The 18,142-nt window shown below is 42.0% G+C and overlaps 1 protein-coding gene and 1 pseudogene across 1 annotated transcript; one reads left to right on the top strand and one right to left on the bottom strand.

The window, feature by feature from the left end:
• Positions 1-6,488: 6,488 nt before the first annotated feature.
• On the top strand, positions 6,489-12,866 carry LOC102705808 (sugar transport protein MST1-like). Its single transcript, XM_006652290.3, has 3 exons — positions 6,489-6,816; positions 11,227-12,179; positions 12,271-12,866. Exons 1-3 carry the CDS (start codon positions 6,678-6,680, stop codon positions 12,703-12,705), a joined length of 1,527 nt encoding a protein of 508 aa, XP_006652353.1. The 5' UTR covers positions 6,489-6,677; the 3' UTR covers positions 12,706-12,866.
• On the bottom strand, positions 12,823-16,945 carry LOC102715658 (annotated as a pseudogene).
• Between the last annotated feature and the right edge of the window lie 1,197 nt (positions 16,946-18,142).

Here is an 18,142-nt window from a genome sequence, read left to right as displayed (position 1 = left end):
ATTGTAAAACTTGGACTCTTTTTTTTCTAAAGCAGTACATGACTAATCTGGAAAAGAGCAATGTTCAGCAGAGAGCACAGCTTCCTCTGGCGTTTAAAGTTTAAACAGTTTGGCCAGAATCATGACAGTTGATTAAGACGGACAGGAACCAGTAACACCCCACGCACATGATGTTTTCCAGAGCCGAGCCTGATGTGCGTTGCCAACCTGAATCCGGTGAATCCTCTGAGCTTTCATTTTCTGCAAGGTGCGACTGCGAGCTGCTCGACAGAGAAAAGGAAACCCATTTCCACCTTATCTATGCGAGCTGCCAGTAGAACTTGCATTGCAAACCTAACACGCCACAGCTTCTAACATGGCTAGAATGCTCGATGTCAATGGGCGTGCTGCTCTTTATTATTTTTCTATCTCAAACTTTCCAGCAGAAAATGACATTATAATCCAGTTATCCAACATAGAACGGTGCAAGCAGCAGCGAGCTACTGCTAGCGGTGCCTCCATCAGCTGACAAACGTGTCCTTTCAGTCTTTCACATAGAATGCGCTCTACCCGCTAGCTCTCCCTGGTGTTGTACTCTTCTAGAACTCTTACGAGGATATCCTCTCAACTATTACACGTTATTTAAATATTTACTAAAAAAATTAAAAAACTATATCAATATAGATTAATACTAAATATATAACTCCACAAACATACGCGTTCAAATATGACTTATATAAATTATAACAAAAATAACTATAAATATGCGTATACTATTTAGAGTTAAAATTTGTTATTTTTTTATAAATTATAGAAACCACATTTAAACTCATATGTTTGTGAAGTGCTATATATCATATTAATTTATCTTCGTAATTTTTTAAAATTTTTTATAACTATTTAGATGATATAAAATAGATGAGTGGATGTCTATAATCCATGTTCCTAGCTCTCCCCTTATCTTAAGTTATTGTGCTGAGCCCACCTGATAAAATTCCGCATGCTCTATTACGAGATCTTCCTTCATGGGAGCTAAGTACGGTTGTACCAAGCACCCGTCCCTCCATCCCAATATAATTATATTTTTAACATGGTAGAGACAAATTAGCAATAAGAAAAATGACTTAAATAACCCTAATAAATAAGGGTATTGTACGAAGTTAAAGGTATGTAGGGTTAAATGGATAGATATTTGAATATAAGATGACCGATGAGACAACCCATCATTTACTGATACACGTTTTATCGAACAAATTTAAATGACAGAAATTTACTTATTATAATACAGAGATGAAGTATACGATGATGCCTTCTCTTAGACACAATACATGTCCAGATGTAAATTTAGAGGTTTATTTTTCTCCGTGACGAAGGAAGTAGATACTGGTGTCTATTAATTCCACACAAGTGTTTGTATCTTTTATACGTAATGGATACGATTCAAATGGGTGGAACCAATTCAAAAAAATATCGTTGTAAGGTTTCTAACCCGTGCATTGCACTGACAATTATAGCTGATATTATAAATATTTAAATTTTACTCGTAGATATAACACGTTGTTTAATTTTGTAGTTATAGCTACAGTTTAAGAAGAGCCCACGCCAATTACATCAGCTAATTATTAACTTTGAATTTTAGAATCTCAGTAATAAACTACTAAATTGCGGGACATTTATTAACTCTAATGTTATGAATTATTAAATTTATGATATCCAAAAGTAAGAGTTGATGTTAGTAACAAAACTAAACAGTCCATAATTTATTGGCGCAACAATTTGATTCAACTATCAAAAAGATATATTTTTCTGATTAACGTTGGGGATCTCTTGTACTGCCAATTAGTATAGGCACAGATTTAGAGATATATAGATACAAACTTTAATTCTCTATTTCTTTTCCAAGTTATACACGTGCAAACACATCTAAATTATGAATACTTATATATCAACTTCGGATAACTCAGGCAAGATCACAGAATCACTTTCAACAGGCAAAAGAAGAACCAAAAACTTTTATTGGATAATAGAATAATTCTGTCGTCCCTCTCTCTGTACCCAAGAGGGAAAAGGTGTTAATTGAACGAAAGAAAACACATCCATGCATGTTGGCATCCTTTTTGAATTTGGCTGCCCACTGCTCAAGTGTGCGTGTGATGAAGCAAACACCAAACAGTCCAACGAACGGTGAGGCATGTGCGCAGCCACATCAAATTGGGGAGCCGGCCGGGGGGACGGAGAATTCCGGTCCGGGAGGGAAACCACACTACCGCCACTCGTGTCGCGGTCGCGTTCTTCGGACACCAAAAGAGATAGCACGACGCTGATCGGTAGCTAGCTAGTACTACCAGATTGAGTTTTGAGCATTTTCAACGGTTTATTTAAATTTTATTATCTGTATCACTATGGACTCTATTCATATCAATTATTATTTTAATGAACATTTATATTATATCATCTATGCATAATTTATTAATATTTTACCACCACACTCTCATATTGTTATTAACATTTTTTTATTGAACGTTGAGATATGAAGGGAGAAGAGAGGACATCCATATTTAGAGTTTTTCTTTTCTAATATGGATGATGCTTAATTTATGGATGATACAAAATATTTTTCTATGTCATGTCATTTAAATTTTAGGATGAATGATATGATAAATAATCTGTTGAGTTTGCTCTCGGCAAGGGTTAACTAGAGCACGACAGCCATGTACTAAATGGAGCGTGCACCATCGAAGCATCACACTGCAGTGCTACTCAGTAGTCAAGACACACGGATTGCGGGATAGGTGCTCTCGGCTCCAGAAAAGGGACGTGTCCAACCATGACGAGCATTTTCCTTTCGCTTGGGATTCCTAGAAAGATCAAATCAAGGACTAGCGGACAGGGTATCTCGGAGAGATATGGACAGCCAAATGGTGTGTGTGCTCTCCTCTGCGCCGAGAAGAAAGCGAGCCGATCGATGAGTTTTTGTACAAAAGAAAAGGAAAATTCTACGAGCTTGCTGGACACACAATCAAAATGGTGACCCGGGTATCAATAATGAAAGGGTATAACCTTGTGAATTGTGATAGTCACTGTTATCGGCTCCCACCCTTGTTTTCTCTCTCTCCTGTTGATGCCTATATGTTAAAATTTGAATTTTTAATATTAAATTTGAAGTAGATTTTAGGATATTTCATCGTAGTTTATTTTTTAGCATTGGTTTTTAAATCTCTAAGAGCACATATATAAAAGTTTTATTTATAAATTTTTTTTAAATATGTCGTTTGGTTTTTATGATCAGTTGGCTTATTTAAAAAAAAGTCAAATGATATATTTGCTAATAAAAATAATTTATGAATAAAATTTTTATACAAGTATCCTTAGCGAGCTAAAAGCGAACACTGAAAAATAAATCATGATTGAAAAACCTCAAAATCTACAACAAAATTTAAGGTTAAAATTTTAAATTTTCACTTATAGGTATAAATAGAAATGAAAAGACGGTGTTGTATGAAAGTTTACCTAAGAATTTTTCTGGTTTTTATCATAGCCGAGTGGTTGTCAAGAATTTTTCGTATTTCGAAACCCTTGGTGGCCACGTTGGTATCAAGGCCTCTCATCAAACAATAAAGAACATGTTTCTATCTTGTGACAATCGTGGAAGGAAACGCAGTGCCCCCACTTTGATAGTAAACTTTCTCATGTTGATGCAATAGCTGATGTGATGCTAAGTAAAGCATGTAATTAGACCATAGCATATTAGTTCGTGTGAAGAGCCATGATGGCATCGAAGATGCGTACCGAACCTTTTCAATTTGCATTCCCTTTTGTTTTCTTCTCATGACCCACACCATATTTTTAATGTTTGCCTAGTAGCTCATGACAAAGCTTTCTCCTTTACCCTTTTACAGTGATTACATTGGTTGCATGGTGTACTAAACTATTTCTATCTATTTAAACGTCCATCTTTTACTTATACTTATATTTATAAGATAAAATTTATATTTTATAGAACTTAAATTTGATTTTGATTTTAGATTTTTTTTATCGTGGTTTATTTTTCAGTATTACTTTTATATTGCCCAGAACATGTATACGAAAATTATACCTCTAAAGTATTTTTTAATCATTAATAAGTTATTTTGCTTATGTTTATTTTCAGCACAGCAGCCATGCTTTAATAGATTGTATCATATATCCATGGTTTTTTGCGTGTTCAAAAAAATGGAAATCCTTTGCCAACTCTTTGGTAGAGCTTTGTACCTACCGCCGGGATGCTGGAAATGGTGCATGCACGCGTGAGTTCTTCTGCGCGGTAAACGTCGGTTTGCTATTTTTCTGCCGTCCGGTAGACGTGCAGAACAGGTGCATCCGTTCATAGCTAGGCTAGCGGGCAGGGGTCGGAACGGGCGCTGTTTTCCTCCTCATCTGGTTGCGTGATAACCCAAAGTTTCGACCAATCCAAGTGGTACAGGCACTACTACGGGTGTGTCAAGTTCTCTAATCGACAAGCTATCTAGTGTCAACCATGTACACTGCACACGTCACACCGAACAGCAAACAAGCAAACGATCGAACTGATAAATATGTTTATCCAGACGAACAATTGGATCGCACACCTGTTGGTCAATGGAACCGAAGTAGTGTGCGACCGGCCAGCCCGGTCATAATGTGCAGTGCAGGCGTAGAGGTAGAATTGAACGGTATTGGTGTCATCTCTGTTATATTATTAGATTATTTTATAAATATATATTAAAAATATTAATTTATAATAGAGATCGTAAAAAAATTATCGGTGTCATCTGAATTCTCTTACGCTATAAAATATCCATACTCCACCTCTGACTATAGTACTTACATGTCATATGGCACAGAGGTATGCGCGCACAAGCTGCAGGAGACACCAGCGAATAGCGTCGTGAGTTCGTTACTCGTGAGCGATACGCTCGTGGGGGTTCGGGGGATCGAGTGCCATCCATCATACGCGTTCAACGCGAGCATCCAATCGCGGGACGCGGGAGGACGAGGAGGAGGAGGCGGCCAAAAACGGGGCTGATCCGGTTTATGCGCTCGATCAGCGGCCGCTCTTGCAAGTTGCAGCTCCGGCACCACCTTACACACATGACAACATCGTGTCAATGCATCTGCAACTACTGTTCAACTGTCACGACGTGTCGACAGGCAACTGAGCTATACATACGGCCTGGATCGATCAAATGTCGTGGCTCAGAGCTTCAGATATTTTTCTCTCGTTTCTTAAGCAAATACCCCCTCCGGTTTTAAATAATTGACATCGGTTATTGTTTCTCCGGGAACTTTGATCATTCGTCTTTTTAAAAAAAAATTACTGTGTATATCGAAAAATATGTCATATTTATGATGTATGACGTATAAATATACAACCGTACAGCTTTCACTAATCATCAACTGATCACTTAATTGTTTTTAATGGTCAACAGTGACAACTAAATAAAGACGGAGAGAGTATTTCAAGCAGATAAAGATATGTGTTTTTTTTTAAAGTTTCCTTTATTTACTGCTCTCACAAACTATACAATGATTTTTCAAAGATAAACTTATTTTTAAAAAATAGACAAAGATGATCTAAATTTGAGATAACGGAAGCATATATGTATTAACATTCTGCTCTATTTTATAAGTGATTAGAACCAAACGCATCACGTGGTAAAACCATGAAACTGTAGTTTGGATGTGTTCAAATATAATATTTCCTAAATTCTGTCGTCTTATTTCCATTTCTACGTGCATGATTCCTAACCTAACGAAACATTTTTTTAAAAAAAAAGTTTATAAGAAGGTTGCTCAAAACATATTAATCTATTTTTAAATTTTTATCTAATAATTAATTAACCATACGTTAATAAGTCGTTCCATTTTACATGTGAGCAGGAGAAGTTTTCTAGACGCCACCAGACAAACTTAGTTTGTGTTTAAGATTGATGGAAGCTAGAAGATTATAGCATTTTTCCCATATTTGAGAAGGTAATATGAGGTACCAATGTTTTCTATATAAAATTTGGTGCGTTCTAGTGTTTAAGGTATCAAGAAGTACCAAATTTTGAAAACAGTAGTACCTCATGATACCTTCTCAAAGATGAAAAAATTGCTCCTGGATTTTACTACAACTGTTTAAAGTTGAAAATCCACTTTAAAAGAATACACAAAGTCTAGAGAACGGTATTCCGAGAATACACAAAGTCTAGAGAACGGTATTCCGTTCTCGATGGAATCATTAAATAAATTGATCATGTGCAGTCCGCTTCTCTGCTTTGCTGCTTGCGTTCTAGACAGTTAGCCTTCGGTATTCCATACTGTAGCAGTTCTTAAACAAAATAACACAATAAAATTCTCTAAGAAAACATTTTTTAAACACGTACTATGGCGTATGGGTTTTCTTCCTGGTACGCGCCCTGATCTGTACCGTACGTGTGCCGCAGATAAGGCAGGTCGCGCAACGCAACAGCGTCGTAGTAATGTGAAAGAGGCCAGAATTAAACGGTAGGAGTAGCCACTAGCCAGAGACAGAGGCAGGGCCTGCCGCTATAAAGACTCACCCCCCCGCACCCGCAGGGCTTTGGACTCCATCATCATCGTCATCGTCATCGTCATCGGCGGCGGCAGCATTTGGCGACGGCCGCCTGAGGATTGGTTTGCCGCTGGGGGTACGTACGTACGGACGCGCGGAGAAAATGCCCGGCGGCTCCCTCCTCAACAGCGGCGGCATGGCGGACTACGGCGGCGGCGGCGGTCTCACCTTCCCCGTCGTGGTCACCTGCCTCATGGCGGCGTCCGGCGGCCTCATCTTCGGCTACGACATTGGCATCTCAGGTGCGCCTTCCCTCCTTCGTTCCCTCGTCGACCCGTAGAGATCGATCGACCGATCGATCGACTGCTTACTGCATGTGGTTTCTTCTCTGAAATCTCTACCAGGGTTTATCTCGCGTGTCTTCTCTGAAATTTCTGAACACATATCCCGTGAGATTTGATTTGATTTTGATTTTTATCGGGGGTCAGTGATTCTCCCAGTCCATCATATCTCCCTCGCGACATCAACGATACGATTCTCTCGTGGCTAGCCCACTGGACTGATTCCTGGTCTCCAGAAGTCGCTCGCTACAAGCCAAAACCTTTGATCTGAGGCCATGGAGCCGCGGCCGCGCATCTCAACTGCTGCCTCTGCCCCCCTTTGGTTTCTTTATTCCGTCTCTGCTTCTTCCGCTCCAGATTCCCCAAACAAGTCCAAATCTGGCCACAGTTTCTTATTAATCTAAAGATCACCAGGCAGGTGTGTGGCATCACTCCACGCTCCAAACGAGCGAAGAAATCTAGTCCGATCAAATTGGTGCCGTTTAGAACAGACGATTATTCTTTTTTTTTTTTGAAGATCTCGAAATATTTCCGCGTTCAAACGAGGTCGAAGAGGACGCACGCGCAGCTCTTGTTCTCTCGTCAAACCGAACGTACAGCAGCCGCTGATTATATGACCTCACACATTCACAGCAGAAAAAGCTTAGAAAGTGTTGGGGTGTTGGGTGGAGGGTGGGGTGGGGGTTTGGGTTGATTGGGAGCGCTTGGCAAATGAAAAATAATTTATAAATAATAAAATTATATACAGTTATTAGTAGAAATCTAAAGTTTAATACTGAAAATAAGCTTTAATAAAAAAACTTAAAATTAACTCTAAATTTAATGTTTAAAATTTAAATTTTAGTTTATAACTATCAACAAAGAGTTTTTTCATCCTTGAGTAGGTACCATGAGGTATCACTATTTTCTTTGTAAAATTTGGTACCTTTTAATATCTACGGTATCAAGAAGTACTAAATTTTACATAGAAAACAGTAGTACCTCATAGTACCTATTTAAGGACGGGAAAAATGCTCATCAACAAAAGCAAAAAGACGGGGTGTTGGATTTCTTCAAAAGAATGGCTAAAATTTGATTCTCCAAATCTTAATTTAACTATTTATGTTAAAATATTATATTTTCAAATTACGTGCATTTAAATAGACTCTTCATCTTCACCCTCTAAATCATAACGACGGAGAGGATGAGTTGTGGCCCAACCATGTAGGACCCACAAATAACAATCCTGTTAGGTACATGATGAATTGTAGTTTTGGATATTGAGGAGACATGTTTAACGATCCAAATAACATGTCAAAGTTAAATATCCAGTCTCTTGAAGGTTAATTTTTTAATATAATTGTTAAAATTTGGAGTAGCAAGTTAAATAGACAGTCACCTAAAGATGCTAACCATCGGACGACGAGGAGCGGTGGGGGGCCACATGGTAGAGACCCTTACATGTGGGCCCGGACACCTGCTTGGGTGGGTGGGACTAGGCGGCGTGAGGCGACACGATCCGGTCGAATTTGGATTTTGGATCAGCCACTGGGCCGGCGGGGGCCAGCGGCCGGTGTACGGCGGTTCCACGGCCTGTCCAGCATCATCATCTCGTGGAGCGCCATGGAACACGTCAGGTTAGTTGCAGTTAGCCCTTTAGAGCACATAAGTGTGTCCGTTGACTACCTTTCCATGGTGAAGCTAATAGGCTCTATCGGTACTAAAGGAGATGATTGTTTATGTTTTTCATAAAAAAAGCCATGATATATTTAGAAACAAAAATAATTTATAAATAAAACTTTTATATACATATTTTCAGTGATCTCAAAGCTAATACTCAAAAATAGATTTTGGTGGAAAAAATCTCAAAATCAACTCTAGATTTAATTTGAGGGTGTAAGTTCATAAATTAGTTTATAAACATTAGCAGAAGTGAATAGATGGGGTACACGAGTTTTGTTTGGTTATTAGAGAAACATTGTTTAATGTATGTTGTAAAATATATACATTGTATGTGTAAACAAATCTATGTATATATGTATTTAAAATTAATTATATTTCAGGACAAAGATACTAAGACCCATGTGAAATTTTATTTTACGTAACCCAAAAGTATTCCTATTCCTATAGAATTTTAGCTGTGAAAATTCATTGCATATAATCTTCCCTTAGATCTTAGTACGACCTCAAATGGACTGTGGATGCCACGGTTACCTAATGTTGATGGTGGATGCCATGGATGTTTCATCGTATAAGCATCGCATGCAAAATGGCCGTATGTATAGCGGTGTTCTTTAAGCTCTGACGTAATTCTCTATTTTGGAAATAGCCGTATTCTGTATGTCCAAATTTTGTAGCCCCTGTTGAAATGTAAAATTTTTAAAACCTACTTTGACCGGGACTTTTTTACCTACGATTTTTAGGCCGTAACATGTGGTCGAAGAAATGGAAAGCAAACATAAATTCTATGTCCAGGCTCATAACATGAAACTGAGATAGTAGAAGCGATGACAAAAACACACATTACTAACTTAAATGTAAGCTTAGACATTAAATTTGAGCTGCCAAGCACACGCTAGTTCAAAATATCCTCGTCTTCCAGATGAGTTTTTTAATGAGGCTCATGCGACATGCGGGAAAAGGGATGCGTACTGCTTCCACGTATTACGCTCGGAACGTACACCAACTTGTCGTTAGGTGTGCATCGATAGTTACTTGCAACTTTGGACGTTTTCTGTGTGCGTGCAATCTGCGCTTCGGTCAGACCGGATGTCATGGTGGCGTCCTCCTCCTCGGCTCGTCGTCTTCGCTCTCCTTTTGTTGCCTGCCGCGAGTTTTGGTGCGGCTTTTCTGCTAATCCCGAGCTGTAATTCACGGGCACCTTCCTTGAATCCGTAGTCCGTTGCTTTTCTTGCAACACAAAAAATAAAGAAGAAAGGAGATTGATTGTGATTGCTTCTTTTTTGCCCCCACTGGAATGGCTACTTGGCTTTAGCTAGCATGTTGAGATTATGTGCTAGTACTACTACGAGTATAGGCGAGTAGTAGTATTTGTAGGCCACTCGATGGGGGCTAATCTTGCTTTGGATCGGGGAATCAGGTTTGTATCGTGTCTGACAGCCTGAGTGATGTACGGGCTTGACAAGAACGGAATTTTTTTATAAGATAAGTGGATGATGTGATGATCGATCAAGACTAAATGCGTCAATAGAAATACTAATCCCTATCAACGTGAAAAGAAGATATATTATAAGAGATTTGTTTCAGTCCAACAAAAAGTATCTCGAGGTATCGGTACTAAATTATTTCTGATCGTTAAATCTAACAGTGCATATCCTACTCAGCTAGATCTAATGGTACAAACGATTTGATACCTCGAGATACCGGTACCTCAAGGTATTTTTGTTTGGATCGGAGTAAATCTCATATTCTAATGAAATGACCGTGGTGCGTTCAATTTTGGGGTCTAAGATAAAGTCTTTACTTTTTTACTTTTTTATGCTTAACGCTAAAGTTGGATCCTTTGCAGTGACATGATGTGTTAAAATCTTTCCTTGCCATAAGATTGAAAATCAGAGTGTAAAATCTTTCCTTGCCATAAGATTGAAAATCAGAGTGGAAGCTGCATTAAACCGTCAGGGTCAGCCGACCCTAATAAACTCTGAACAAATCCATGGTTATATTATTTAGACAATGATACTATGATTTAAGGTTATATTATTTAGACAATGATACTATGATTTAAGCAAGATTAGTGTATTTATAACCTGATGATCCTGATAAACTAAATTTTTTAGCTCTGCCCTTATTTAAAGATTTTTTTATTTTTTTTAAACATTTTTAATAAATAATTTTATTACTAAACCTTAGAGAAAAATATTTTTACCGTATGAACCTTTTGATCACTCCAGTGTTGGTGACGTGACAAGATAAAGCTGCCACACGGAGAATTTGGCGTGGTAAGTGACGTGGTCAAAAGGTTCATACGATGAAAATATTTTTCTCCGAGATTTAGTAATAAAATTATTTATTAAAAAGGTTTAAATGATAAAAAAATATTATTTAAAATGCACTGCTGAGATCAAAAGTAACACGGTAATCGCTTATAGTGTGTCACTACTGTTCACAGCATTAATTTACTGTTGCTCTCACGGCTAATAGTTTTCTACTATCAAGATTCCACTAGCTCCCGCATGTAAGGTTATTTGTGCATGGCAGAAAAAGTGTATGCACAACACGAAATTTACGTGAACGAGTACTAGTCACCCTCATCACGTGTTCTTGTTCTAATTAACAAGAGTTGAAACTTCTCTGCGAGTGATCAATTTATCATCGGTTTCTTTAGATTTGAGACCAAAAAAAAAATCTTGTTCATGTCACAATGAACATCAGGTGGTGTATCGGAGATGGAGTCTTTCCTGGAGAAGTTCTTCCCGGGCTTGCTGAAGAGGACGGCGCACACGAGCAAGGACGTGTACTGCATCTACAACAACCAGGCGCTCACGGCCTTCACCTCGTCGCTCTACGCGTTCGGCATGGTCGGGACGCTGGTGGCGAGCCGCGTCACCCGGCGAATCGGCCGGCAGGCCGTCATGCTGATCGGAGGGAGCATGTTCTTGGTCGGCGCGCTCGTCAACGCCGCCGCGGCCAACATTGCCATGCTCATCGTCGGGAGGATGCTGCTTGGCCTGGGGCTCGGGTTCTCCGGCCAGGCCACGCCGGTCTACCTCGCCGAGATGTCGCCGCCGCGCTGGCGCGGCGGCTTCATCTCCGGCTTCCCGCTGTTCATCAGCGTCGGGTACCTCATCGCCAACCTGATCAACTACGGCACGTCGCGGATCCCCGTGTGGGGCTGGCGCTTGTCCCTCGGCCTCGCGGCGTTCCCGGCCGCCGTCATGGTGGCGGGCGCGGCGTTCATCCCGGACACGCCGAGCAGCCTTCTCCTGCGCGGGAAGCACGACCTCGCCCGCGCCGCGCTCCAGCGCGTGCGCGGCAAGGGCGTCGACGTCGACGCCGAGTTCAACGACATCCTCACCGCCGTGGAGCACGACCGCAGGAACGACGAGGGCGCGTTCCGGCGGATCCTGCGGCGTGAGTACCGGCCGTACCTGGTCATGGCCGTCGCGTTCCCGGTGTTCCTCAACCTCACCGGCGTGGCCGTGACGGCCTTCTTCTCGCCGATACTGTTCCGCACCGTGGGGTTCGAGAGCGACGCCGCGCTGATGGGTGCCGTCATTCTCGGCCTAATGAACATCGGCGGCATCCTCGGCTCGGGCTTCGCCATGGATCGCTACGGCCGGAGGCTGCTCTTCATGATCGGCGGCGCGCTCATGTTCACCTGCCAGGTAAACCACTCACTCATTCACTCACCTGGAGCACACCAACCTTGCCTACATTTTCCCAGCAAGAAAGTGACGGCGACCCGTGCGTGCGTAGGTGGCAATGGCGAGCATCGTGGGGTCGCAGCTGGGGAACGGGAGCAAGATGGCCAGGGGATACGCGGTGACGGTGCTGGTGATGACGTGCGCCTTCTCGGCGAGCTTCAGCTGGTCGTGGGGGGCGCTGTACTGGGCCATCCCCGGCGAGATCTACCCCGTGGAGGTCCGGTCGGCGGGGCAGGGCGTGGCGGTGGCGCTCAACCTGGGGCTCAACTTCGTGCAGGCGCAGTGCTTCCTCGCCATGCTCTGCTGCTTCAAGTACGGCACCTTCCTCTTCTACGCGTCGTGGCTCGTCGTCATGACCGCCTTCGCCGTCGCCTTCGTGCCGGAGACCAAGGGCGTGCCGCTCGAGTCCATGGGCCACGTTTTCGCGCGCCACTGGTACTGGGGCAGGTTCGTCAAGGACCAGAAGTTCGGCAACGTGTCGACCTAAGTCTAGTGCAGTAATTTACACGCGTGCAGTGCAGGTGCAGCGTCGGCTTGATTGATCTCATAAGTAGTTTAGCGTGTGCTCAATGTTAGTAATATCGGTAAGACGGATTTTGGGTAAGTTAATCAAGAATGGGCAATGTATGTCACTGAGATGTTCGATCTCCTTCTCGACCACAAACTGCACAGTACACACATCACACCACGATCGGTTTAATTGGTGTCGATCATGTCGAGGACACGGCCGTCGTGGCGGTCGGCGTCTCCGACGAACCTTTTCCAGTATCAGTGCCGCGCCCACACGGAGCGCATGGCCTCGATCGGCACGCCTTTCGTCTCCGGCAGGAAGGCGGCGACGAAGATCGTCATGGCCAGGAGCCACCCTGCGTAGAAGAGGAACACGCCGTACTTCATGGCGCAGAGCAGCGCGATGAACACCTGCAGCTCGACGAAGGAGAGGCAGAGCGCGACGGAGATGCTCAGCGCCTGCCCCGCCGACCTGACCTCCACGGGGTAGATCTCGCTCGGCACCACCCACCGCAGCGGCGCCCACGACAAGCCGAAGCTGAACGTGCACAGGCAGATCAGGACCAGCACGCCGGTCGCGTAGCCCCGGGGCATCGTCAACCCCTGGTGCCTCCCGAGGTGATCCGCCATGATCCACGAGATGGCCACCTCGCAGAGCATCATGCCCAGGCCGCCGACGATGAACAGCGGCCGGTGGCCGGTGCGGTCCATGACGGAGGTGGACAGCAGCGTGGAGGCCAGGTTCGTCATGCTGTTGATCACGGAGCCGAGGATGGCCTTCTGGCTGTTGAACCCCACCGTCCGGAACAGCACCGGCGAGAAGATGGAGATGACGATCATGCCGGTGAACTCGTAGAACACCGGTACGCCGAGCGCCACCGCGAGGCAGTGCCTGTACCGCCAGCTGAACAGCCGCCGGAACGCGCCCGCCTCGTTCTGGCGGGCCTCGTCCACGGCGCGGACGATGCCCTTGAACTCGGCGTCAATGTCGGCGTCCTCGCCGCGGATGCGCTGCAGCGCCGCGCGGGCGCGGTCGTGGTGGCCGCGCAGGACGAGGCTGCTGGGAGTGTCCGGGATGAAGAGGGACCCCGCGACGATGATGGCGCCCGGGACGGCCGCCAGGCAGAGCGAGACGCGCCACCCCCACCCCGGGATGCGGTTTGTGAAGTAGTTCGTGACGGTCGCCGACAGTATGCCGACCACGACGAAGGCGTTGTACGCCGACGTGAACGCGCCGCACCACCTCGGACAGATACACCGGAGCTGCCTGTACCGGAAAAAAAAATGTAATCTTTCCCCCCAAAAAAAAAACAAACAAAAGAAGAAGGGTTGGAACTGCGCCGGAAGCAGTTTTTTAAGCACACGGGTATATATACACCCGTTGCTTGCATGCCATCTAAATAGTCATAAAAAATATAAAAAAAATTTACAAGATAGTTTAATATGAGTTATATCACTTCACCAACATGCAAGTTTAAATTCAACTTCTATAAGTTGTAGCAAAAATAACAAAAATAATTATGAATATGCGTATACTTAGTTTTCAGTTTTGTTTGTTTTTTTTCTATAACTTGTAAAAGTTGAATTTAAACTTTGCATGTTTGTGGAGTGATATAACTCATATTAATATATCTTGTCAAATTTTTTCATATTTTTTGATAACTATTTAGATGGCATGCAACACCCGTGTGCTAAAAACTATTTCCCGAACTGGGCCGGATTGAATCGCCGGGCCTTCTGTACCTACCTGCAGGGTGAAGCCGAGGCCGAAGCCGAGCAGCATGCGGCCGATGATGAGCATGGCGATGTTCACGGCGGCGGCGTTGACGATCGAGCCGGAGAGGAACATGACGCCGCCGAAGAGCATGATGGCCTGGCGGCCCACCGCCCTGGTGGCGCGGCTCGCAACGAGCGAGGACAGCGTGCCGGCGACGAAGAGCGACAACGAGAACGCGGTGAGCCACTGGTTGTCGTACATGCAGTAGGCGTCGCGCCTCGCGCTCTTCATCCCGCGGAGCACTTCCGGGACGAACTTGCTCAGGAATGATTCCATCTGCGTCACGCCACCTGAACCAACGAGGAGCGGACCGATCGTCAGTAGGATGACTGAATAAGGGTACGGTTATTTTGTTAAACAATTTTACAGTTACTGAGTTATTGGAGTAGTCACGAGTATGAGTGGTACCAAAATTTTAACGTAAAATTCGTTGCCTCATTTAAGATATCAAGAGGTACCAAATTTACATAGAAAAATGATACATTTTCAAGGACAGTAAAATTGTTCTATTTTATTTCATGCAGTAGTATGTCGCAAAAAGTTCAAGTCAAAATTTGGAACTCACCACGAGAAAAGAGCAATATATAATACCCAGCCATGAGTAGTATCAAATGTTAAATTGGTCCAAAATTAGGTGGATTTGTGTTTTTTTGACAAATATATATGACAAGTTTTACCAAGTATGCAGAAGTTTTCAACCAAAAAATGTGCAGCGTTTTGTACATAAAAACTTGAATTTTCCAGCACTTTTTAAGTTTTTCTTATATCTTTTGGAGGCATTAGGCGTACCTCCTAAATCATACTTGATCGGGGAATCATAAAATAAATCGACCTTTACAACAAGATTTTATGAAAATTTTGAAAGGGGGTAATTTTGTAAAGACACGAAACCCTCCAAAGTACAACTATAGGTGATTATTTGCTTCTTTATGGAAAAAGCTTAACGATATATTTAGAAACGAGAAATAATTTATGAATAAAATTTTTAGATATGTATTCTTAGCAATCTAAAAGCTAAGACAGAAAAAATAAACTTTGATACAAATATTCCAAAATTAACTCTAAATTTAGGGTTGAAAATTTAAATTTTGGCTTATAAGACTAAGCAGAAGCGAAAAGATGATGGTGCTAATCCCAAATATAGTTCATTCATGGGAACAAGAATCAAGGAAACAATCAAATGATTTTGTTGCCCTTCATTTTATTCTATTGAAAAATATGAATGGTTTTATTTTTAGAGAGGTATTATTTATTTACCAAGGGCAAACACGAAAAACATTAGTTAAAATGTCCTTAGAAATCCTATAGTGACTTATATTTTGTAAACAATTAAGAAGGATAAAAGACTTATAATTAGGATTATAGGGAGCACTAAAAGGATACTGTATTATCAAGGCTTGTTGCATCTTTGATAAGCTCTCATCCATCGTAGTCGAACCAATCATAAATTATTAATGATTAAAGTTAAAATAACGCTAGTCAATAGCGACAAGTAATATTTAGGAAGAGGGATTTGAATTTTTTACACTCCAAAAAATTTATCGTTATGGGATGGAGTATAATATGTCCAAAACTTCGCCTTTGGTGGTGAGTGCATTCCTTCATCCTTCTTATCTGGCCAGACACCAACTTCAGGAATTTCCCAAAACAAATAGGGGTTGACTTGATGGCTAAATTATTCAGAATTTCAGATAGTGTATTTTATTACATGATCGCTTGCGTCGTTGCACACCTGCACATGAGCTTATTCCTTTTCATTTTTCATTGTATTCTTCCAGGCCTTGTGGAAGCATCTCGTGCAGCGTGATCTGCACTGCTTGTACGGTTTGTACCACATGCATTTGAGGGGAGTAAGATACTAATCAATTCAGTGATGCGTTGGAATTCAATATATACACTTAGACAAAATCGGGGGTGATCAGCATATATACGAATGAAAAGTAAAATTTTCATATATGTGTTTTTAACGGTCTAAAATAGTTAAGACTAAAAAAATAACTTGTAACAAAAAAAACTATAAAATCATCTTTAAATTTAAGGTTTATAATTCAATTTTGACTTCTGAGCATAACTAGAAATAAAAAGATGGGGCTGCAAAATTCTAATTAATCATTATGGCAAACTGCTTTCTCACATCAGCTACAATGGAACTAGCTGAAAAGATACCATAGTTTTGTGTAACTCTAGTGGGCCAAAATGCCAAAAAGAAAAAATTCTGCTTTGAACTTGAAAGATTGAAAATTTTGAAATGATTTTAGAAGAACTCAACATGCTGTAGGCCTGTAGCTGTTCCAGAGTACGCACCTGTGACGCCAGAGTCGTAGCCGAAAATGAGGCCGCAGGAGGCGGCCATGAGGCGGGTGACCACGACGGAGAAAGTGATGCCGCCGCCGTAGTCCTGAGCGCCGCCGCCGCCGGAGACAAATCCTCCTCCGGCCATTTCTAAATGTGTTGTCTGACAAGATCCTGACCAGATTGCCTGTGACAATGGCTGGACCTTGCAAGGTACTGTGCATGGGTGCTGTATATATAGCTTAGCCAGGTGCTTGTATTCTCTGTTTGGATCCATTCAAGAGTGCAGGAACCTCTGTTTCTAAGCCAGTTGAGCCAAGATTATACTAGTATATTTGTGTGGTATCTACACAACGATCTTTCAAGATATTTCAATAGGAATGCAAGATTAGATCAGATGCATGCATGCATGGGGTGAAGCATCTGAACAGCCTAGCCGGGAAACAGTTTTGAGTACACCAGGTGCTTGCGTGATATGTAAAAAGTCATCAAAAAAATATGAAAAAATTGACAAGATAATAAACATGAGTTTTATCACTTCAAAAACATGCAAGTTTAAATTTAACTTCTACCAATTGTAAAAAAAAAAACAAAACTGAGACTAAGTATATGCATATTCATAATTGTTTTTGTTATTTTTACTATAATTTGTAGAAGTTGAATTCAAACTTGCATGTTTGTGAAGTGATATAACTCATATTTATCTATCTTATCAAATTTTTCATATTTTTTATGACTATTTAGATGATATACAAACGGATGGACATCCACCCGTGTGCTAAAAACCTAAAATACTGCTTCCAGCCTAGCCGTCCATAGCAAGTGGGTTATCTGGCAGAGCGTTGACATCGAGATTATGTTTCAATATTTTTCGCCGATAACGCCGGAAGGCTCCACCTTCGGTTTAGAGCACATTTGAAGAACAGGAGTCCGTTTGTCGTTAGAAACAGTTCTGTTTTCAGAAGAATTGGAAAAGGTATGTGATTCTGAACGCTCTCAAACATCTTTGGCAATCATTTTTTTTCAGAAAAATGAATTTATATGATAATTTTATCCTTAGACCTTATGGAGAAATCGATGAGAAAAGGGCATGGGGGAAAGAGGATGGTAGATAAGGCCAGTCTCAGTTTCACTACACAATTAAAACAGTTAACTCGACGAAACGGTGCATGAAATAGTTACTCACAGTGCAACATTTCATTGTACAAATTTGAAAGCTAAATAAATCATTTAATTACTGCTAAAAATTTAATTGCATGCAGAGAGTGTTTGATTGCATGGAACGTCTCAAGCCCCTCGATGCAAGTTTCGCTGCATTATCAAGGACTTGGTAACGGCGCCCAAA

Source organism: Oryza brachyantha, chromosome 4, assembly GCF_000231095.2.
Source record: "Oryza brachyantha chromosome 4, ObraRS2, whole genome shotgun sequence".
Taxonomy (NCBI): domain Eukaryota; kingdom Viridiplantae; phylum Streptophyta; class Magnoliopsida; order Poales; family Poaceae; genus Oryza; species Oryza brachyantha.
This window is presented reverse-complemented; position numbering and strand designations above follow the sequence as displayed.